General features: G+C 38.0%; 2 protein-coding genes and 1 non-coding gene across 3 annotated transcripts; all 3 read right to left on the reverse strand.

Annotated features, from left to right (window-relative positions):
- On the reverse strand, window positions 1-3564 carry LOC103714363 (zinc transporter 8-like). The gene is made up of 3 exons (XM_008801575.4): window positions 2919-3564; window positions 1818-1967; window positions 1-568 (listed from the first exon to the last, which is right to left on the reverse strand). Exons 1-3 carry the CDS (start codon window positions 3504-3506, stop codon window positions 263-265), a joined length of 1044 nt encoding a protein of 347 aa, XP_008799797.2. The 5' UTR covers window positions 3507-3564; the 3' UTR covers window positions 1-262.
- An 8352-nt stretch (window positions 3565-11916) lies between these two features.
- LOC103714362 (zinc transporter 5-like) lies at window positions 11917-14110 on the reverse strand. Its single transcript, XM_008801574.4, has 3 exons — window positions 13287-14110; window positions 12965-13114; window positions 11917-12487 (listed from the first exon to the last, which is right to left on the reverse strand). The coding sequence occupies exons 1-3, from the start codon at window positions 13893-13895 to the stop codon at window positions 12182-12184; spliced, it is 1065 nt and encodes a 354-aa protein (XP_008799796.2). The 5' UTR covers window positions 13896-14110; the 3' UTR covers window positions 11917-12181.
- Window positions 14111-17455: 3345 nt separating this feature from the next.
- Window positions 17456-17526, reverse strand: TRNAG-GCC. The gene has a single exon. It is a non-coding gene; the product is annotated as a tRNA-Gly (tRNA).
- Between the last annotated feature and the right edge of the window lie 5268 nt (window positions 17527-22794).

The following is a 22794-nucleotide window of genomic DNA, read 5'->3' on the forward strand; positions in this document are numbered from 1 at the left end:
TAAGCATGTTTCCATCTTGCAAGTACATATCAGATTAGTAAAATCTCAAAACCAAGCATTCACAAATGGTCTAAACACCTTTATTTTAAACTAAAGACGTCAATCTTCTTGCTTCACATGAAAAGAGAGGAAAAAAAAATGAAAATATCCCCTGTTATCAAGGAAGAAGCATAAATTGAGGGTGGGAGGAGGGAAAGAAAGGAGTTAGGAGAAAAATTTTATGATCAGATCTGCTTCCAGCTCCCCATCTATTCAATTCTCTCTAAGCCCATTTAGCAAGAAGAGACATTAAGCCTGCTCCTATAAGCAATGAGACATTTATCGCAAATTGTAGCTTTCCCTTGCTCTGTACCCTTGGGTTCATAAAATCTTCAGCTAGAAGGTCAACAAGAGCCATGTAGATCAAAATTCCTGCGGCTACTGAATTGAGAATGCCTTCGACAATTAAAGCAGTAGGACTGTTCTCATTGTAAACAGATGATATTCCAAAACCTATTGCTATTCCAACAGGAGTGGTGAGCGAGAAGAAGAGTATCATCGTTGCCACTGACATGGTTTTAAATTTTGCCTGCAATATAAAATAGTTCAGTATTATTGGTAAAAGGTAAAAGTTGGATGGTAATACAGGATACCACAAGTAGCACTAACTAATTTTTTTGTTTTTTGATAGGCTCTTGAATAAAATCATGGCATAAACTAAAGCTCCAATGGAGAAATTTTCTTGACGCATTACATAATCAAATGAAAAACAAACCTTTAGCAAAGGCATGGTAGCTTTAGACAATTTTCAGTGCTCTAAAAAGCTTAGAAACATATAGGGAAGGAGCAAGAATAAATTTTTTAACTAAGGTGCAGAATCTAACATGCGAGGTCATTGCAACTAAGCTTTTTAATATTTCATCTATCACATTGAATTTGAGTAAAAGAAGAAAAATGAAAAGCATGGGTGCAAATCTAGGGACCACAATATTCGGCCTTTATTTAATGGTGAAAACCTTTATGCCACTTGCTTTATATGAATGTATGATATAACATAACAAATTTGTGCCAAATTTTATTCCTCTCCAAATTAAAGGGCAATATCAGCAGGCATCCCAACCTCTTGTTTTAGTAAATCAATAAAATATATAATGTTACAACCAATATCAATTACCATATGACCTATCAAATTTGCTTTTTTTTGTTTGGGGGGGGGGGGGGGGGGGGGGGGTTAAAATTCCATGTTCCAATGTTATTTTCCAAGAATTTGACTTAGATAACATTTGAATGAAATTGTTGATGTTATCCCGTCATCATTCTTCAAAATAAAAAGAAAACGTAATACTACAGCAAATAGGAGCATGACCTCCAAAAGCTATTATAAAACTACTAATAGTCATCAAGATTAGTTACTAGGCTAATTAGTTACCTTGCAAAAGCTTTGGGCATTGCAAGTTGGTTGAAATCCCCAATACTATCTTCCAATGTTAGATAATAATATTTTAATAATTCAACAACTATAACTGGCAAACTTAGACATGGTCATAATGAGAGCCAAATAGCATTACTTGGAACAAGTCCAATCAACTCAACTAGCAGGCTACTGAGCATATCCTCAGTTACTAAAGCTTTACACTTCTTTAAAGCAAACTAGGAGGGATCTACTATACATGTTATTGATTAATAAAATGGGATCAATTAGACCTAATCTAGATAAGAATTTGAATAACTGTGGTCTACTTAATATAGTATTAATCTCTATATTTTAAATAATAATTATTGGCCTGAAATTTGCTTGAAAAAATAATTTGTTAGATTTGAATCCAAATAAATCATACCTGAGCAATACATCCCCCAAGCCCCATGCCCTCGAAGAACTGATGAAAGCTCAAAGCAGCTACCAGGGGCCTTATGGTAGAGGGACTATCTGATGCACCAAGAGATATCCCAATTATCACCGAATGGACCACGATGCCCAACTCCAGTACCTACACCACATGCATCCAATCCTTGCAAGTTACCTTACCGCGACAATAGAAAATCTTTCTTAAAAAGTATTACTTTTTGCAATTGAATCTCAAAGGCAATACAATTTTATAGTTTCAACAAATTCAGTAAAAAAGATTATAAAAAAAATTGGTCTAGGAAACAGTTGATTTAACTTTATAAGAGTATATTTCCATATATTTTATTATTTTTTGAGGATGATGCAGGAAATCTAGATGGACCATAATTTACAGTCCACCTGGCTTCTCCCCCACAATTTATCAGAACACACACACATATATATATATTTTAGCTAAAAAATATTTATGTATATATATACATATATATGTACATATATAGATTGATATATGTATGTCTATATGTATAGGTACATATAGAGATAGATATAAGTACATATATGTATATGTACATATATAGATAGATATATGTACATATATGTATATATTATGTGTGTATAAAATATGAGATAATAATAATAATAATAATAATAAAATTATATAAAAACTAAATATATATAAAAATATATGATTAGTATAAAAAATATAATTTAAAAAATTCAAAATTGAACTGTATTGATTCTAATATAATTGTCAAAGCTGACGGCATTTCCAATCCCACTTTCAACTTACTAAAAAATATCAGCTGTCAGACAAAACTGGCAACCTTTTTAAACCACAAAAAAAGAGAACCGCATCACGATCCTCCATTCTAGGCGTAGCGTGCAAAAAAAAAGGAGTTTTTACGTAATATAAAAAATAACTAGAAAGATAAAAAAAAAATTAGAGTCTGTTCTGAATATTTTATATTAGGTCAATACAACCAACAAAATTATAAAATTATAGGTTAAATTAAATTTATATGTATAAATATTTAAAAATAATTTTGGATTGGGCGGTTATGATTTTCCGCTAGTTAATGCGCGGAAAACGCACCTGGGAGATGACGCGATGGCGCACGAGCTTATCGGAGCCATCGACGGCGGGGCCATGAGCATGCCCGTGGGTGGCGTGGACGTGGATCACAGCATCTCCCGCGGGGCGATTCATCTCCGCATCCCCTTTGTTAGCCTCATCGTTCACCGCCCTCGCCGACCGGCTAAAATAGCTCGTCGCCAGAGTATCCACCATCAGCGTCCCGAGGGCACCAATCATGGCACCGAATCCGGCGAACGGAAACTTCCCCCATGGGTCGTCACTGAGGCACGGGGAGGTCAGGTTTTCGAAAGCGTCCGGAAGTATGTGGATGAAGCCCGTGGCGAGTATGACGCCGGCGGCGAAGGCTTTGATCACGAAAAAGATATCGTTCTCCGGACTGAGAGCGGGGATGGATTTGCTCAAGATCGGGAGGCAGACGCCGATGGCGCCGCAGATGAGGATGGAGAAGAAGGCGGCGATTTTGAGCGGCCGGGCTTTGGATTTGTTGCGGCCCTCGTCATCGGGGGAGCACTCGCAGTCTCCGGCGACGGCGAAAAGCGGCAAGAGGAGGAGGGAGAGGAAGAAGAGAAGGGCTAGGGGTCTCATCGTCGATTGGAAAGAGGGTAGAAGCGAGGCAGGCGGAGAAGTTGGAATATAGAGTGGAGCAGGGGGGTGGGGGTCTTTTATAGGAGAGAGAGGTTCGAAATTATTATTTGGAAATATCGCTGGGATGAGCACATTTTAGTGGTTCGGGCCGGGGGGACGTGCGGAAGCGTTGAAACTATGAGCTGTGTGGTGCTGATTTTTCGGCGAGACTGATATGGTACTACATCAGGTTTTAATCTACACCCTCTCCGTGTCTTTCCATGATAATTTGCTGCAAAAGGGCTAGGTCGACTTTGGATTTGGCAAAGTCGAATTATATTTTTGGGTTTTGAATTTTGATAGGTACATATTATCTTGCTTTATTATAATACAGTTTTTAATAATATTTATCTAGATGTGTTGCCCCTAAATTCTAAATCGAGGTCGGAGTGCTACTTTGTTTGCTCAGAAATCGGAGAGAATCGAATTGAATGAGATGATCGAGGTGAGGAAGAACTGGTCGCCTTCGAGGATGATCTACAAAAAGTCCACTTGCCGAAATATTTCCGGCAGAGAGCCCTACGATATCTAAGTCAGAATGGTAGTGCAGCAGTGCTGAAAGAAGAAATTTTATAGAATAGAGTCTTCGAATGAACTTATGTAAGGACCTCCAGGCCACCTTTTTATATAGGGTATCACACCAATCCATTATTTGATTTGGCGCCATGTGGTCTAGATACTGGTCAGCTACACGTTTACAACGTAAAAATAGTCCCGCATGAGCAGCATGCATCGATAATTATGTCGATCGTGCGTAAACTACAATGTTGCCATAATTGCCGGTCTATATTAATACGAGTGGAGTGGCTTCTTGATTTTTACCGAAGTTGTTCACCTTAGCTAATACTGAAGCTAAAGAGATCGATTTAATCCGAGGACGAGATGTCCAACATTTCTCCCATCACTTGCCTCCCACTTTTGAGGTTGAACTGTAAGATCCATGGATGTTCAGTAGTCTTCTTTTTTTTTGAGAGTTCGGAAGGATATACATCGAGAATGGTACATTCTACCAGAAAGTCTATCAACAATTGCACTTTGATTGATGGTCGAGACTAATACTCAAGGTCGAACTTTTTGAACCTAACCATCCACTTTGCCAGCCGACCTACATTTTTAAGTTTTTATAAAATTTGCTTCATTGATTGTTTGGTTAGGATTGTGACTGAATAAAACTAAAAGTATGGCCGGAGCTTCCGAGCTGAGATAATGATGGCATAGACCATCTTTTTTAACTTGGAATACCATGTCTCAGCAACTCGCAGAATCCGACTTGTATATTAGATTGCTTTCTGACATCTTTCTTCTTCTCGTACCAAGACTAAGCTTACAGCAGAAGGAGAAACAACTAAGTATAAATAAAGCATTTCTCCTACCTATGGCTTTGTAAGCAGAGGTGATGAGCTGAGATATTCCTTCAGTTGGTCAAAGGCCACTTGACAATCCTCGGTCCACTGAAAATTCTTTAGATGCTTCAAACCTCACTCCACCGATTTGGACACAAATTTTTCAAGTCCTACGATTTGACCAACTAGGCATCGAACTTCTTTGACAATCTTTGGTGGCTATGTTTTCTATACTGCTCGGATTTTCTCCGAATTTATCTTGATGTCTCATTGTGTTACCATGAATCCCGAATTTTTTTTGAGGACCCCAAAAGCGCACTTATTGATTTCTCTCTTCATTTGGTGTCGATATAGCTGCTCTTCCTCTAGTACCAATCTGTTACTGCTAAATTCTGAACCGAGGTCAGAGTGCTGCTCGGTTTGCTCTGAGGTCGGAGAGAATCGAATTGAATGAGTTGACCGAGGTAAGAAAGAATCGATTGCCTTCGAGGATGTTTTGCAAGAAATCCACTTGCCAAAAAATTCTAAATGAGGATCCTCCAATACCTAAGTCAGAATAGTAGGGCAAGAGTGCAGAAGAGAAAAATTTTGTAGAGTAGTGTCTCCGAATGAGCTTACTTGGGAACTCCAGGGCCACCTCTTTATATAGGATAGCATACCAATCCGTTATCTGATTGATGCGACGTGCTTTAATTGCAAGACAACAATCAGTGGCACGTTTATAATGTGGAAACCGTCCCACGTGAACAGTATGCGCAATAATTACGCTAATCGTGCGTTAACTGCAGTATTTCCATAGCTATTGGTCTTTATTAGTACGAGTGGAGTGGCTCCTCGATTTTTATTGAAGTTATTCACCTCGATTAATACCGAAGCTAAGGAGATCAGTCAAATCTAAGGTTGAGATGTCCAACATTTTTTCATCATGATAAATTTTGTCTAGGTTTAGCTTGACCTCAATATGATTCTAATTAATTTCAGGTACGTGAGTGAGACATGCAACCAAAATATCGCTTGCTGTATTTACATTTAAGAGAGTCTCATTTAAAAGATATTTGATCGAGTAAAATTGCATTCGAATCCAGTTTTATGAAATCCATAGCTTACCTAATTGAAAATCATGTATCAATTCGGTCCGTTTATATGCAGATAGGCTCAGTAGGAATCACGTGCATGGCAATGTTAATTTTCTAGATGGAAGAGTGGAGAGGGGGGAAAAAAAAAAGAGGCTCAGAAGGAATCACGCGTATGGCAATGTTAATTTCGCTAGATGGAAGGGTGGAGGGAGAATGTTAATTTCTATAGATGGAAGGGTGGTGAGGGAATCACGCGCATGGCAATGTCAATTTCTCTAGATGGAAGGGTGGAGAGGGGGGAAAAAAAAAAGAGGCTCAGTTGGAATCACGCTCATGGCAATGTTAATTTTCCTAGATGGAAGGGCGGACGGGGAAAATAGAAAAAAAAAAAAAAAGGAGAGTGGTTATAGGAGGTCTAAAATTTCTGAACTAATCGTGGAAGTCGGTATAGAATTCCTAAGTTTAAGAGTGTCGACATAATGTCGCCACGAAAACCGTGGCTCGCTAATGACGCCGATCGCATAGGCCGGCCCCGAGGGAACGCTGTGTTTCTTTTTCGAGTCGAGACGCCACTTTAAGCATTACCTGGACTCCGAACTCGACCCAAAAGGTGCGCATAAAATGGGTTCCAAGTGAAGGAAATTATCCAGTAAAAAACGGTGGGTCACGTTTGCAACTAGACTGAGTTCCGGTGGAATAGCGAACTCGAAAGGAAAAGGTCAGTGCCGAGCCCCACGTAATACGTGGGCTTTTTTTCAACCTCATCTTGCGTTCAGAAAGCAGAGAATTTTGTTTCTATCACTGAGTTCAGACAATGATGAAGTCTTTTGATAACATTCCCAAAGATATTCTCGTTCAACGAATCCGAACAGGAGTGGCAGGAGGGGCCCAGAAAGAAACGAAGCTCCTCCCTTCTTTAAAATGGTGTGAAGGGGGAGATAAAAGGTAACCTGGTCAAAGTCGTCTGGTGGAATCAACGCATCTGCCAACTTGGATGGTTTCGGCTGCACACTTGAAACGTTGATCTTAAACAAACTCATCGTCCATCTACGAGCAGTCTTCATGGGATGGCGATAACATTATCATTGATTTGTTTGAAAATATAAAAAGATATTCCATACTTATGATTTCTTTGGTTATTTTATTGCGTGTGCATATGTCTAAACTCTAGAGGGTATGATTTCGTATAGGAATAAGCATAACGGAGTCTTCCATCTTACGTAGTTTTCTCCTCGGTACAATTAAGCACTGGTTTAAATGGGCAGGGAATGTCAACGTGAGAGTGTGAACGCCGCGTGAGAGCCATGCGACCCACGCGGTGGAGGTCATCACATCACGTCAGACTCTTACAGCACAATGCTGCCGCAGTTTGGTAGGTGCAAGCGACCGGATCGTAGTTGTATCCTTCGCGCCCATCGACCGTTGGATCATTGGCTGATCGCTTTGAGAGCTGTGCAACGGGTGATCCAACGGTGGAAGGGCGCGAAGGAAGGTGAATCCTTCTTTCGCGCGAGGGATGCACCCCCCCCCCCCCCTTGGCGTTTTGAGTGTTGGAAGTTTCGTACAGACCCAGAAAGAGTGGTGCCGAGCGAAAGAGGTGACAGCCGAGGATCATATGGATGGTTCGTGGTCCGGGTTCCCTTCAATGGCTTCCTGTCCCTCGCTTTACGTCAAAAGGAGATGCTCTTCGCGGTGGGTACGGTACTGCGAGAATTTTTTATATAGTTAAACATATGAAATTTTTCAAGGTAATCCGATTGGTGTAATGGATCCAATGGGCCACAAACTGCCACTGCCAAAATATTACCTCGCATCTATTTAAGTATGGCGGGGCACCTTCCATCCAATCATGACTAGGGATGCAAATGAGCCGAGCAATCTGCAAGCTGGAGGAGCTCTATTCTGCTATTACCACACTCCAGTTGAGCTCGAATAGTTTGAACAATTTTTCAAATTTAGCTCGAATAGCAAAATATTCGACCCGATAACACACAAGCTGGATCAAAAAAATTTATTTTTAATAATATTCTATTCTATTCTATTATTTTAATATTTTTTTTAAAAAAATACTATATTATATTTTATTATATTTTGATTAGGGTTTGAATTTGAGTCCGGACTCGGGCTCAATTAATTGTATCTCGGTTGATATTTTTGTCAAACCCGAGTATTACTTTTTTTTTATTGAGTTGAATTTAATCTTAGACACCAAAGTTTGATTGTTCTTGAATTAAATTTCGAGTTCAAATATTTGGAATCGAGTCGAGCTCAAACTTCTAGCTACTCGGCTCGATTCGGCTCAATTGTAACATTAATCACAACTATCATCCAAATCAGAAACGCCTATGATTGGACATCCGTCCCTCTAAAATGGAATTGGAGAAGATCACACCGAGGCACGCCGAAAATAACAGCCATTAGATGGTGGGGACCGACCGAAGGCTGGTTGGAGGAAAACTTCCGTTGCTCTATTCAATATTTTAGAACATTGGAATCCCTAGGTAGGGTCCCAAAGGCTAACCTTTTGACCACCAACAGCCACTTTGATTAAAATCGAACTTAAGATTTTTCTATTTTTAAATTAATTTCAACTTATTCTGATTAGGTGTTTTTAAATGAAAAATCACCCAGCCGTTCAACTTTCTGATTCTTCCAGGGAAGTCCTTGGTCTCAAAGATTATGTAATGATTCTGACTTCAGCAATAAACTAAATGATCATAGCTTCTGTGTTGTGTTTAATTCACACAAAGCTATTATTTTAGAAAAGAAATCATTTGCACGAGGCCAAGGAGGACTCACTTGAATGACAATATTAATTTCTCTGCATGAAAGGGTGGAGAAAAAAAAAAAAAAGCAGAGTAGTTATAGGATGTATAAACATCCTGATTAATTGCTGAATCTGTTGAGGAATAATAATCTCATTTAGGATAGATTAAGGACTTTTTGTGGTGTTTATAGCCTTTTGAGATCATTCATCTAAATACACAGATTTTTAATTAGGATCTTAACATGGTATATCAAAATCCACGGATTCTTCTTACCTACTAAAACCTCCACATTTTCACTTATATGTGAAAAGGAGTGCGGAATTTTAGATAGGATCTTGATAAAATCTCTTGGGATGTTTCCTCCGTAACTTTGGTTGGGAGTTGACAGAATGGGGCCGTGCAACTGTGGGCTGTTAGGCAAGCCAACCACATCTATTGCCCTGTTCAGCACCACATTTAAAAAAAAAAAAAAAGTTGGAACTTGTGTTTTTTTTTTTTGAATCCTGGTTCTTTGTAATATTTTATTTTCTGATTATGTTGAACGGATTCATACTAAATATTTATGATCCATCCATCTTACAAAAAAAAAAAAAAAAAAAAATCCTGGCTCCGCTCAAACATTACTTGCACTTAGTACTCCATCCAAAAGTGCACCCAAAATGGGTCCCGAGCAATCGAAGTTATCCAGTAAAAGGTGGCTCATGTTGGGAGCTAGATCGAATTCCGGGGAAAAAATTGGACTCAAACAGAAAAGATTTCAGGGCAATTAAAAGCTGCTCATGTATAACTAATCAAAGGACCGAAAATAGGCTAAAATTATTGTACAAAGTGGATGGAAAACTACTAATCTGGTTTTGAGTGGGTCTCAACACCAAATTGTTTTTGGGCTGTAACTAAAAAAGTTGTTCTGGTGGCTAAACATAATATGTACAGCGGGAGTTTCCTTATATCCATGCCTAAAGCTCCAGTAGAATTGAATCCTTGTTAACTATTTGATTATTGGGAGCTTGAAGCTTGCACCTCATGCGTGCTTATCTTGATGCACTTTTTAAGCTTGCAATGCAGGAGAAACAAAAGTTCTTATTTTTGTTGAATGTGAATGCGATACCGAAATTTTGAGATTCATGCACGAACATATTGAGAGTTAGAGCAAGATCTGTGTCAGTTTAGCATGAAGGATATTTTTCTTTTAATTCATCATGAATGATTTTTTCCTTTTCTTTCCATCTCCAAGCAAAAACTCTGTGTTTCAACTCCTTAGCACTCTTAAATGGCACCATTGATTTTTTTTTTTTTTTGATTGAATGGGATGCTGTGCCACTTTTTGTTTTATTAAATAAGAATTGTGTACATATTGGATTGCTTCATCAGCGATATGATGTTGGCCAAGAGATGATGTAAGGATCTAGGTGAGAATTAGAAAAGAACAAATCCCCAACCCTTACAAAAAACCCACCGAAGACACAAGTTTGTGGATTTGTGACGTCAATTATCTCATATTTCCCAAGTAACGTGCTTTGTTCTATTTTCTTCTGCACATTATGAAAGCCATGCACGTAGGCTTTCATTTGCTACTTCTGTAACAGTATTGCAAATATCCACGATCGATTCTTTTGTTTCGCTCTTTGTTCTATATTTTCTTTTCTTTACCTTTTATTCTTGCTCTCCATGTGTTCCACCGTACTTCCATGATACCGTTCTTCCCCGTTATTCCTAGTCAATGCTCCTATCTTTACCACCTAAATTTCTGATACACATCTAAAACGCTAAAGCGTCAGCATGGGAGCAGTGCTCGTTTAGTTATCCAAATTCCAAAGTGAAGGCCAGTGAGGAGCTCCACCAAGTCGGCTCGTTTAAAAGCTCATCTGCTGGTTAGAGAACAGAGATTTTTTTTTATTATAATCATTATTTTACTTTTCTTTTGAATGAAGTTAAAGATCGGATAATGACGAAGTCTTTTTTTAACATTGTCAAGGTTTCATCATTAAAAAAAAAAAAAAAAAAAAAAAAAAAAAAAAAAAAAAACACTGCCAAAGAATCTCCCGTGGACTGGACGAATCAGAACGAAAGAGTTGGCAGGACCGGAAGAAATGAATCCCTTCTTTGAAGGTGATCTGAAAGGGGAAATAAAAGTTAAAAAGGGTATGGAGATATATATATATAGCACAAGGCGACCGCTGCTCTGAAGTCGTTTGGTGGAAACGGCACGAACACGTCTCCTCCCCCTCATCTATAGGCTATAGCACGCAGAACGCACCCAAGCACCCTCCACCAACTTGGTTGCTTAGCCTATACAATATAAAAGTTGTCCTTTGAAAAAAGAGAAAAATCTGTGGTCTATCTATTAGTAGTTTTGGAAAGAGAAAATTAAGATCTGCCCCCGGAATTGGCTGCGGTTTTGCATTTGATCTTCTTCCACTGAACTAACAGCTATTTTTGGGTGTCTTCCTCGCCTTCTCTCATTTTTTTTTATAAACTTCTTCCCTGATCATTTCATTTCCTGCATGAAATGGTGAGAACATTGGCATCCTTTTATCGAAACAGTCAACTATATAAATATAAATATGATATATTTATTTATCGGATTGGATCGAGTTAAATTAGGTTAGATTGATTTAGGTTGGCTGTGGATTGGGTCAAGGACCAACTCAACCCACACTTTGTTGAAGGCCAAGTTGGAAATTTGAGCCTAAGCCTCTAATTTATTAAATCCTTAGCCCAGTCCTGTCTAATGATCGAGCGAGTTGGTCAGGCAGGTTTAGATCGAGCCTAATCCAAATTGCACCTACATATAACAAAATTATCAATGAAAATTTACAACAAAGTTTTCTGGTTGAAATAAAAATATAATAGTCTTAAATGTCCTCCTATATAAGAAGAAAAAATATTTCCTCGTAAAGAAAAGAAAAAAGAAAAACCAAAACCAACTACAAACATTTTATAAATTCATCTGAGGACTCGAAATGAACATTTTATGAATAAACATTGTATTAATTCTGGCTGATCTTCTAGTTAAAGTGGAGAGATGAAAAAATCTGATATCTTTCTATCGCCTTTCTTTCTTTTAGCCATTTGATGTGGAATTTCTGTTTCCATTACTTTGGCTTCCGACAGCGCTTATAAGCATCATCTCAGTTTAATTTCTAGCGACGCTACTAAAAAGTGTGGGCAAATTTCGGCGCAGTGACTAAATTATTGATGATTCTTTTTAGCATTGGCAGGTTACAGACGATGAAATTTTTTCCTTTTTGTAGTGAACAAAAATAAAAAAAACAAAACCAACCACAAGGAGCCCATTTTAATATTTCCACAAAGTCTTAAAAAGACATTCTTGCACCTACGCATGCATATACGCAGAGAGAGAGAGAGAGAGAGAGAGAGAGAGAGAGAGAGAGAGAGAGAGAGAAACATTTATGAATTTCAAGTTGCCCTATCTATGGTCCATCCTTTTAAGCCCATCTACCAAGGAGAGACATTAAACCAGCTCCGACGAGCAAAGAGACATTTATCACAAGTTGTAACCTCCAATTGCTCTGCACCCTTGGGTTCCTAAAATCTTCAGCAAGGAGATCAACAAGAGACATATAGATTAGAATCCCTGCAGCGGCAGAATCGAGAACCCCTTCAACGGTGAGCGCGGTTGGACTGTTCTCATCGTACGTGGATGATATTCCGATGCCCACTGCTATCCCAACGGGAGTTGTGAGGGCGAAGAAAAGCATCATCGTCACCATGGACCTAACTCTAAAATTTGCCTGCAATAGAGAGATGACATACCAATTGATGATAGATAAGGGACTCTAGAAGTAAACTCCTACGTAGTTTTGATTGCATTATTTATTATAGGAAATATCATAGTAGCTGTATTGCATCATCTGCTATATGAAATTGACTGCATGCATTATTCTTCTGATCAGTTCATTGGTCTCTTGAATATCTGCATTTATATTTGGATGATGAAAATATTCGTTTTATTTCTTTTTTCTTTTTTTTTTTTGCCTGCCTGTTTGTAACTCAGAGGTGGTGCAATTTAATGAATGAAGGAGGGAACTGAGCTTGGATATCTGGTACAACCACAAGAAACTTTTACTAGGCGCAGGCTCTCTAGTACGATCTCATGAACTCAAACACTCTACATATATATATATATATTCCATATATTAATGAAACATAACTCTCACTAATTTCTTTTCAAAGATAAGCTAATTCAGTTGAATCTGAAATAAACATACCTGAACAATACATCCACCGAGGCCAATGCCCTCAAAGAACTGATGAAAGCATAAAGCAGCCAGAAGTGGCCTTATGCTAGATGGACTCTCTGATGTACCCAAAGTTATTCCTATTATCACCGAATGGACAACAATGCCCAACTCCAAAACCTGCATCATATCCATCCAATCCTCAACCATATATAGTTCCACCTTGTTGAAATCTTAAGAGGGAAAATTACATTAAAATCTGAACTAAGTTATCTCGCTCACACACAAAAAAAAAAAAAACACAGAGAGAAAACTCAAATTTTTCACGAATTATATTAGAAGATAAACTCACCTGCGAGATGATGCGATGGCGCAAGGCTTCATCCGGGCCGTCATCCACCACCAAGGCGGCCGGACCATGCTCATGACCATGCATGGCGTGGACGCGGGCAGCTCCTTGCTCCGCGTCCCCTATCCCCTCATCGCTCACCCCACTATCTGGCTTCCAAATGCTCGACCGACTGAAATAGCCCGTTGCCACAGCATCCACCATCAGCGTCCCGATGGCCGAGACCATCGCTATGAACCCCGCGAAGGGGAATTCCTGCCATGGATGCTCGTTGAGGCACGGGGAGGTCAAGCGCTCGAAGGACTCAGGGAGGATGTGAATAAATGCAGTGGCAAGGATGACTCCTGCGGCGAAGGCCTTGATCACGAAGAAGACGTCCTTCTCTGGGCTGAGAGACGGCACCCACTTGCCTGATATTGGTATAAGGACTCCGGCGGTGCTGGAGACCAGAATGGCGAAGATGGCGCCGATCTTCAGCGGTCTGGCCGCAGCCTTGTCCCGGTTTTCATCCTCAGAGGCGGAGCACTCGCAGTCTCCGCCCCGGGCAAGGACGGGGAGGAGGAGAAGAGTTAGGAGAAGGAGAAGGAGGGGAAGAGCACTCGTTTTGGTCATCGGAAGGGAAGACGAGTTTGGCGGGGGATTAGAATAGGGACTGAGACGATGTGGGGAGGACGGGAGTAACTACGCTAATAGTAGGGTAGGAGGGTTGAGTTCGAGTTTGGAGCTTGGAGAGTTTAGGAGGGTGGGAATAGCAGAGCTTGGAGGGGAGGAATAGTTTTCAACTCTTTATGTAGGAAGTCAATGCCTCGATGGTGGCGTCGTCTCGGTGTTTTATATGCCAAGGAATGGAAGGGTGTCGAAACAATGTCGACACCGGCGACGGAGGCCGCACACCAAAGGAATCGCATTGGCTGGCCGCGGGGTGTCGAGCAGGGATAAGTCTTGGAATAAACTTTATGCCCACCAAATGGATTTGTTTTCAAAAAGGGAGTAAGGAAATAGTTATTCTTCCGATTAAACCACCCTACTTCCGAAATAACATCCTCTCATTTTTGTAAGAAAAATAAAAACTTCGATCTAGCATATATCTCGGAAAATCTACTCTTACCTTTCAATTAAATACGTTTCATTTATCTTTAATAATAAACCTACGCACAGCGTGTAATGTGAACAACGCCAAAGATTCATTGTGAGTTAGATGCAGGGTCTTCTTTGGAAAAAAAAAAAAAAAAGGCTTATACGGCCCATGCCATGCCTCAACAAGCATGTAGGTTTATCTCTTCTTCGTTCACATCTATCTTATATGGCCTATATGAGCATATGTCTAGCCCTACATCGATTTTATATTTGATAGAATTTGAGTACTCATACTATACTAAAAAATCTAAATAATATCTTGCAATTAATTTTTTGGATGAGATCTTAAATTGTTACAAATGATATGAAACCTAGCCCTCGTAGATTGACCACAACTTGACTATGATATTTATGATTGAATTTATGGTGCTTATAAATAGATTTGGATCCTTAGTTTGGTGAGAATGTTTGAGCTTGAAAGGAGAGGACGTGAGGACTCTTAACTTGGTGAAGATGCCGAAACTTAAAATAAAGGAGAAAACTTGTGGAGACTTGTGTTTAATACCATTCAGCTAGTTTTTTTTAAAAGAAATAAGGGCTTGTGTTTGTTATGATTAGTATTTTTTTATAATAATTCTAAAAAATCTAAATAATATTTTTCTGATCAAAACAATAATTAAATTAATAGTGGCTTCAAACTTTAATTGCAAATTAATTCCAAGGCCGTTTTGTTTCAGGGTCCACGGTCCCACCCGGGTGCACGGACATCTAGTCAGCCCTTTGGAAGGCTCTCAATCATGCCTAAGCTCAAAAAAAAAAACAAGCACCCTCATGGGGATCCGGAAGTGACGAACTTTATGCGCCCACCTTTGCCTTTAGGACACAGACGTGTGCTCGAAAGGGGTGCCGACCCCACAAATATCTACAGGTGGAGGGGAGATTAGAACGACTTTTGAGGTTCAACCACTGGGAAGCATATCATATGCGAAGGATTCGGTCCCATTTTGAATAAAGGAGCTAAGGTTTCCATAGAGATGATGCCCCGTAACAGTGCTCCTCTTTATTACAACAAAAATTATGACTTTATCCATTTGATTTAAATCTAAATTAGTTTTTTGATTTATAGATCATTGGATAATTATTTAAGAAAAGTCTATTTGGCTCTTACATCATAGCGTATATGGTGAATTTGCAAAAAGTTTTAGTCAGCTAACACATTATTGTCACTCGTTCAAAGAATAGTTTGTCAAACATAGAGCAGAAAGCTGCACTGCTGAGTTTTGAAAAAAAAAAATAAAAAAAAATCATGCTCTAAATTTGCTATCAATGTGAAAGTGCTTTAGAGGATGAGTCAAATATATAAGCAAATTGGTTTGGACATAGACTTGCAAAAAGAAACATGAAATATCCTCATCGGAATTAAATTAAACACGGATAGAGGAAATATGGTTCAATTAGAAATGAATTAGTATTATAAATGAACAAAAATCAACTGAAAAAACAGTTCATAAATTTTAAAAGCAAAGGAGACTTAGATTAAAGATTGAATTTTCAAAGGATGAATGGTGCTCGATTAGCAAAAGGAGTCATACATATAAGGTATAAAATTATACAGATATCTATATATAATTGAATATTACAATTAAATTGGTTGCTGTTTGTCATCATATCATCACCAAAATACTGTATCTTTCAGCATCGGGTAGGTTAGACTTGGAACACAACAACTGATATAGCACATATGTTTTAATAATCATTATACTAATCTAAGTCAAAACATAATTTGTATGAAAGCTAGTATGCGGAATCCAGGATTATAATAACTTGTCTCATATTTTTTAGTCAAAGAAAAAAAAGAAAAGTTATTAGGGTTTTAGGCTCCATGTACTGCTTTCAATTCTAGCCCTCATCCTAAAATCGACCATCTTATAACGGATTTCCCCTTCTATTATGTCCTGACCGCACAGCATGGCCTTGGATTCACGGCAAAACAGCTAATAAGATATGATCAAACGGTGCGCTGTTTGGAACAAAACAATAGATCCCCTTGCCCGCGTCTAGGACGACTTTGAGTCTAAGAAGAATCCTTCTCTCCTTCCAAAATTTTTCCTTGCAGCAAAGAAGAAAGAAAGGAAAGGGTTATATGATCTCCATCATTTAAGAGTCAGAGAGAGAAGAGACCAAATGAATCGGATGATGAACAAGATGGGACTATACTCTTTCCATCAATCATTGCAGCAAAGCTTCTCTTGCTCTCTTTTTTAACAAATTATTTTTTGTTTTTTTTTAGATAAGAATTGAAATCGGACAATAATGTTATGAGATTGTGCATAAAAGATGGTTAAAAAATTGAAAACATGTGATCCAGTCAAGCAATAATTTGGCATTTGGGAGTGATATGGCTCGGAATGAACATCTAAAATTCAGAAAAAAATGATGCAAAAAGAAAACTCATCAAAAGTGCAAAAGAAATATGGAAAAGAAAATGAAAAAAGTAAGGTTATATAACATAATGGTGCATTTTGTTCATGTAAAAGCAAACATGAAGCAGTGGAACAAGTGATAAGCATTGGTGAAAAACACTTGAGGCAACAATTCCAATTAAGTCCTTAAATTGTAATCCATCAGTTTTTCCTAAAAAGCTTTGAATAACTTGCAGAGTAGTTCTTGATCTATCTGACCACTCAAGAATAATTGGTAGAATCGCTTGGTCATTCAAGAATTTATTACTATAGCTCTAGCTGAATACCTAATTTTGGGTTATAGTGGAAAGTTACTTAGCCATTACTTAACATCCATTTATTTGTTAAATGTTATAATTTCAAGATAATGGAAATTATATTGTCCCTTTATCTGGTTCCTTTAATTATATCCTTTATCTGCCATAATGGAAATTTCAAGAGACGGGGAAGGTTTCTCCCTTTATCTGCTCTGCTATTAAAATGTCTCCAAAACTGCATTTATTTTAGTCATGCCCAGAGTTTCATAGAATTACCAAGGTGTGAATGCAGCTAGTATTCGGAGTCTTTAATGCGGTCGTCATGTTGCCAATATTCGTGCTCAGCAAAAAGTCTAAAAAACTACGGTATTAACCTTGCACCAGCCGGGAATCGAACCCGGGTCTGTACCGTGGCAGGGTACTATTCTACCACTAGACCACTGGTGCCATGAGATGGCGTTTCGCTAATAATGTTTAAGAGTGCGTTTTAGTCCCACTTTTAGAAAATTGAATCAGGATTGACTAAATTTTAGTAAAAAAATACATTAAAAGATTGAACCAGGAGTAGCCAATTTTTATAATATATGTATTCTATCCATAGGGACAATGAAATGTGCTGGATTCATTATGGCAAAGAACTAAGAGAAAAATACTGCTTGTAATTATGTTTTATTGAGAGGGAAAAACAATAATCTCCATGACTTTCTTTGAGTGATCATTTTTCCCAAATTATCCTGATAATTTTCAACATTCAGGGATTAGTTGCTCAATGCTGCTGGTTGCGAGTGAAGAAGAGGATGCATCATTGACATGGAAACAGTCTATATGAAGAGAAAGGAAGAGTAGGCATTTTAGAACTGAAATTATACTTGAAAACTACAAGCTGGGAAAAAGAGTGACAAATCTGACTTGTTGAGTACCTGAATTTTGCCTTTTCTTTGTTATTTTGAGGCTTGACCTCTTTTTGAAGATTTTCATTACGTCAATGAAAAATGGGTGAGAAAAAAAATGTTTGAGTGACGAGTGAGGAAATTAAGCTATAGGAAAAATGTGATAGAAGAGAAGTTTTCAAGCTACAAGTTCATTATACGAAAATATTGAAGAAAAAAAACAGAAACTTAAATTTTTATCTGTTCTTAATTTGCATGTTATCCCGTAAAAAGTAATATAGCATTTTCATTTAGTTTTAGTGAGTTAGCTAGCCTAGCTCGGTCTGATTATAACAGGGCTCATTTGGTGTAAGTGGGCTGCTGTGTGAGAGCACACCACTGAAGTGGCTTCGACCATCTGAGACTTGTACATTGCCCTTCATTGGTTTTAATGGAAACTCAGCTGGGCTACTCTTTGAGCCAAGAAGACTCTCCGTGATGCTAACTTAGTTTGGATGCCCAATTACAAGCAACCCAACAAGCCTTTAGTCAAAAATGATCCAAAGTTGAATATTTATTTGAACATAAGTTTGAACCCTGCTGCCAAAACCAGGTTAAGATCAAGATTCACAACTTATTTTTCTAATATCTTAATAGATTGGATTGAAATTCCCATAAACCTCTATCTGAAAGGAGGATGAAATCAGCATAATAAGTAGTCACCATTTCATGCTGTATATAGAGACCGAGCTTTCTCGCCAAAGTGAATATACCGTTTAAGGAGAGTGGATCCTTCAAACATTTTGAAATGAATGCAAGGGGTACCTTCAAGACATACAAAGAAACTAGGCCAAAAAAATTTGTATATATATATATATATATATCAGGATCAGCTTGTTGGCAGATTTGGAATGAGAGAAACATAAAATTTGTTTTTTCAAAAAAAAAAAGATCATTGATCAACTCAATTCTTAACGAGACCCTTCATACCTTCAATCTTTGGAGAAATTTATGTTCCGATAAATAAGTTAAATACTATAGAAAAGTCCCTGGTACCTTATCTCCATTATTTCATTTTCACTTTCCTCTTGGGTAGAATCTCCGCAGCCACCGTAACAATTTAATCACTACTCCTCTGCTCTCCTGCAAATACTTTGTAAATAATTTTGTTATTTAATGAAGGGGGGAAGTTTCTTGCTTCCTCCGATTTACGTCAAAAAAGAACATAATTTATATTATTAACACTGACAATATATATTTTTTATTTAGAGGCATGTTGGGAATACATGTTTATAAGCGGATGCAAGTTCAAATCTGTCCACGCAAGCATAACATGCAATGCTGAATAAAGTCCACCATTAGGAATCTTTCTCAGATGGTATGTTTAATACTGAATCTGACACATTACCATAAGAGTACATATTTTTATGCTAAGATTAGATTGTTGACTTTGATTAAAAATTACCACATAAATTTACTTTGCAACTCATATGGATAGAATATAGTGTGGTCACCAGCAGCAGTTGACCGATTTTAAAAGAACTGAAGTCTCGGTTTCCTCGTATCAAAATCTTTGGAGAGAGATGAAGAATAAGAAGGCAACTACCCTTATAAGATATCGCAGGCACTCACAGCAACTCTACTTCATGTGATCTTAGCAACAAGTTTTTTACTCATGCAAACATACAAACTCCAGTAAAACCAAAAGCCAATTAACTGGGGAAAGTCGTCTTTAATCGGCGCAAAAGCTCATGAGAACCAATGAGAGGTTATGCATACCAAAGTAGAACCAAATATAAATGCACCATTCAAATACATCCAAGGGACTAAGGAAGAAAGGACTAAGGAAAACATATATGCATGTATACTTGAATAGATTCAAGTGGAAAAAAAAACAAGAAAGAAGCAGGGATTAAGGAAAACATAAAGACTTAACAGAAACTAAAGACAAAGCTTTCTTTTCCAAGGTGGAGTTCAGTCATTCAGTCCAGCTGCTGCTAATTTGCCTGATAATCTCATCAGCGTCACAGCTGTTGCCATTAAATATACGGTTTTTTCTTCCGAGATGAGCCACCGTGCTGCCAACATGACAAGATCCTAGCCACTTTTAAATTACTTGGATACTCATGTGCTTCTCCGTTGAGACCAAGCAGAAAACAGAGAAGATGGGCAGCCAAAGATATTTAATCGAGCCTTGAACAGAAGAACTGATTTAGTGAAGCGGCATTGGCAGAAAATATGGAGGATAATGGTTGGAGAGCATATCAATCATTTTCGTTTCATGGGAATGATTTTTAATTTTTTTTAGTTTTTGAGGTGTAACGGAGGAAGCAAGAAACGCTCCCCCCAAAATATATTGATATAAAAATTTATGTACAGGAAAAGTACAAAGTGTAGTAATAAAAGTACAAGAGGATCACTAAGGTGTTACCACTGTAGGCGAGAGCATGGATACGAGCTTCTTGCGGCCTTCCAGCTACTTCCATCGATGTTCTCCCAAAGCTCGACAGTGGAGTATTTGGAAAGTATAATCTAAAAACATCTTCAGACTCGTACTATTTTAGTCATTAAAAGTAAAAATGGACAAAATTTAGAAGCAAGACCTACCATATTAAGATACCGAATCATAGACCAAACTTCCAAAGCCATAACTTGGTCATACAACGTTGAATTGAGATGATCTTATTTTTTTTCAAATTTGATGATTTTTTGAGATCTACGATGTTGGCATCCTACCTTAAGGAATAGCATACTTAGCGATCGAATCCAAATTTCATTATTTAAAAACTGAAACGACTGATTAAATCCAAAATTTTCTTTTCGAGTAAGATTTTGTCGGATGTATCTCTCCATCTAAGAAGAATCAGGCTGAGCGGCAGAAGACCGAATGGATGTACAATTCGAGATCTACTTGCAAAAGAATTTTAGCTTTTCAAGTTTATATCCGCTAATGATGTCTATTTTAGAAAAAAAGAATTCTATTAGAATTAAAAAGAGGAAACTAACCTGAATTGTGCAGGGCCGTATCTCACCATTATCAATAGAAGCTATGTAACTCGTTTTTTTTACCAATTAATATAAAAAAGGACTTAAGCCCTACTTTTGCAATTCTTCTATTTTTGTCTTTTTTTTATATTTTTAAGAGATTTAAGTTAAGCAGGTGAGTAAAATCTTTCTTTTCTCCGACAAGATCAAAGCACCGCATGAATAGTTGAGTTTCTTTCGAGAAACATATAGGAGTTTCTTTTACGCTAAATCTGCTAGCAAAGTGCAATCATCAATTGATACTTAGCTCTTCTGATTATGGGCTGAATTTTCATTTTTCTCCATTATAACTAAAGGGATTGAAAGCTAGTTAGCTATCCTCTAAATTTTAGGTATACTTCGAGAGAGTATCAAATACATTTTGTGAAGGGACACTAGAAGAATAAATGGGTTGTATTCTTCGTTCGTATCATGGGAATGATGGACTTAAATAGTATCAAACGCTAGGTGGAAATTCCTCATGTTCGAATGCAGAACCTCCTCCTAATGTAGCTCTCTTTGCCTTGATGCAATGGTTTGAGAAGTTTCTTTTAAAATCACATTGAAAAAGTTATTAACTCATCATTTCTTGACATTACATATCTATGAATTCTCGATCTCAATCACCAATCCTTTTCCCCAATGTAATGGATTAGTTCTACAAATCAAAGTAATATCAAGGTTTGAGAATCCCCTCTAATTTATGGAAATTCTGGCCAAGGAGACTCTTGGGAAGAAGGACATGCAATGAAACTCCTACGGCGGACCACTGGATCATACAAACCTACCCTGTACCGGGATTCACACTTACGTTCAGACACAAGTTTCCCAAAAGGGAGGTCATGCCACCCGATTTTATTAATGAAAGCTATTTACAAGAGCGTAGTAGTTGGAGTGTACAAAGTGAAGCAAGACTTACAAGGTTGGGTTGGTTCAGATTTCTATTCAGCCAAACCAGCAGAGAGGAAACCAGCGCTCAGAATAATTTTGACATGTTATTATTATTGGTTAGGAGAATGAATTGATTGCCGACAGTGGAAATGGCATTATAATTTGTCATAATAATATGAAGAAAATATCATTGACATTTAGTGCAATGTTGTCCAATGGAAAGGCTGGAGGATGCACAGGCACAAGCTCGGAGAAGTGAAGAATCTAAAGTTCATCGTCTTGGTACCGGACTCCATGCAGATGCCATGCTAATATTGTGTCAGTATAGCACAGTACGAAATCTTTTGACGTACCGAGTGTTGGTACCCCACCTATATTGGATACTGATACCGTGGTACACGCCATCCATATTGGATACCGATATTGTAGTACGCCAACTGTACGAGATACAAATACTGAATTGGTACAGTATAGTATGTTGGGTTTGGATCGGTGCCAGGCCGGTATGGTGGGCCATGGTTCAATCAGTATACAGGGATGATAGAAGGACGCTTGAACTTTCATGCGGAAACAGTGAGGCAAGATAAGCTCGAGCAAGGAGGCTTAAAAAAAATGGAGGAATCTTCGAGTCAGGTGTTCCTTTTGTCTTCACTAGCTCAAACTAGTAGATGGATGTGGACAAGATGTAAGGGGCATTCAATCTCTCAGGAGAAGGTTGGGTTTGCTTGCCCATCCCTCAAAAAGAACGAAGGAGAAAGACAAAAATGAAGTACCCCATCCATGAATAATTAATCATGGGCCTTGCTACCATGATAAACTTGAATCCAAAACTAAAATTGATGAGTAATGTGCCTATAAATACTTAAACTAGAAGGATCCCTACCACTTCCAATATGAGACTATTCCTCAATAATGGCATTGTCTCCATATG

The sequence above is a fragment of the Phoenix dactylifera genome, chromosome 3 (genome assembly GCF_009389715.1).
Source record: "Phoenix dactylifera cultivar Barhee BC4 chromosome 3, palm_55x_up_171113_PBpolish2nd_filt_p, whole genome shotgun sequence".
In the NCBI taxonomy this organism is placed as follows: domain Eukaryota; kingdom Viridiplantae; phylum Streptophyta; class Magnoliopsida; order Arecales; family Arecaceae; genus Phoenix; species Phoenix dactylifera.

Bases quoted from the DNA above. Each gene is read 5' to 3' on its own strand.
- LOC103714363 (XM_008801575.4), bottom strand. From the start codon at position 3,506: ATGAGACCCCTAGCCCTTCTCTTCTTCCTCTCCCTCCTCCTCTTGCCG. The intron at 1,968-2,918 runs GTGCGTTTTCCG...CATGTGGTGTAG, and splicing joins GCCATCGCGTCATCTCCCAG to GTACTGGAGTTGGGCATCGT. The intron at 569-1,817 runs GTATGATTTATT...TTTATATTGCAG, and splicing joins TTGGGGGATGTATTGCTCAG to GCAAAATTTAAAACCATGTC.
- LOC103714362 (XM_008801574.4), bottom strand. From the start codon at position 13,895: ATGACCAAAACGAGTGCTCTTCCCCTCCTTCTCCTTCTCCTAACTCTT. The intron at 13,115-13,286 runs GTGAGTTTATCT...GATATGATGCAG, and splicing joins GCCATCGCATCATCTCGCAG to GTTTTGGAGTTGGGCATTGT. The intron at 12,488-12,964 runs GTATGTTTATTT...TCTCTATTGCAG, and splicing joins TCGGTGGATGTATTGTTCAG to GCAAATTTTAGAGTTAGGTC.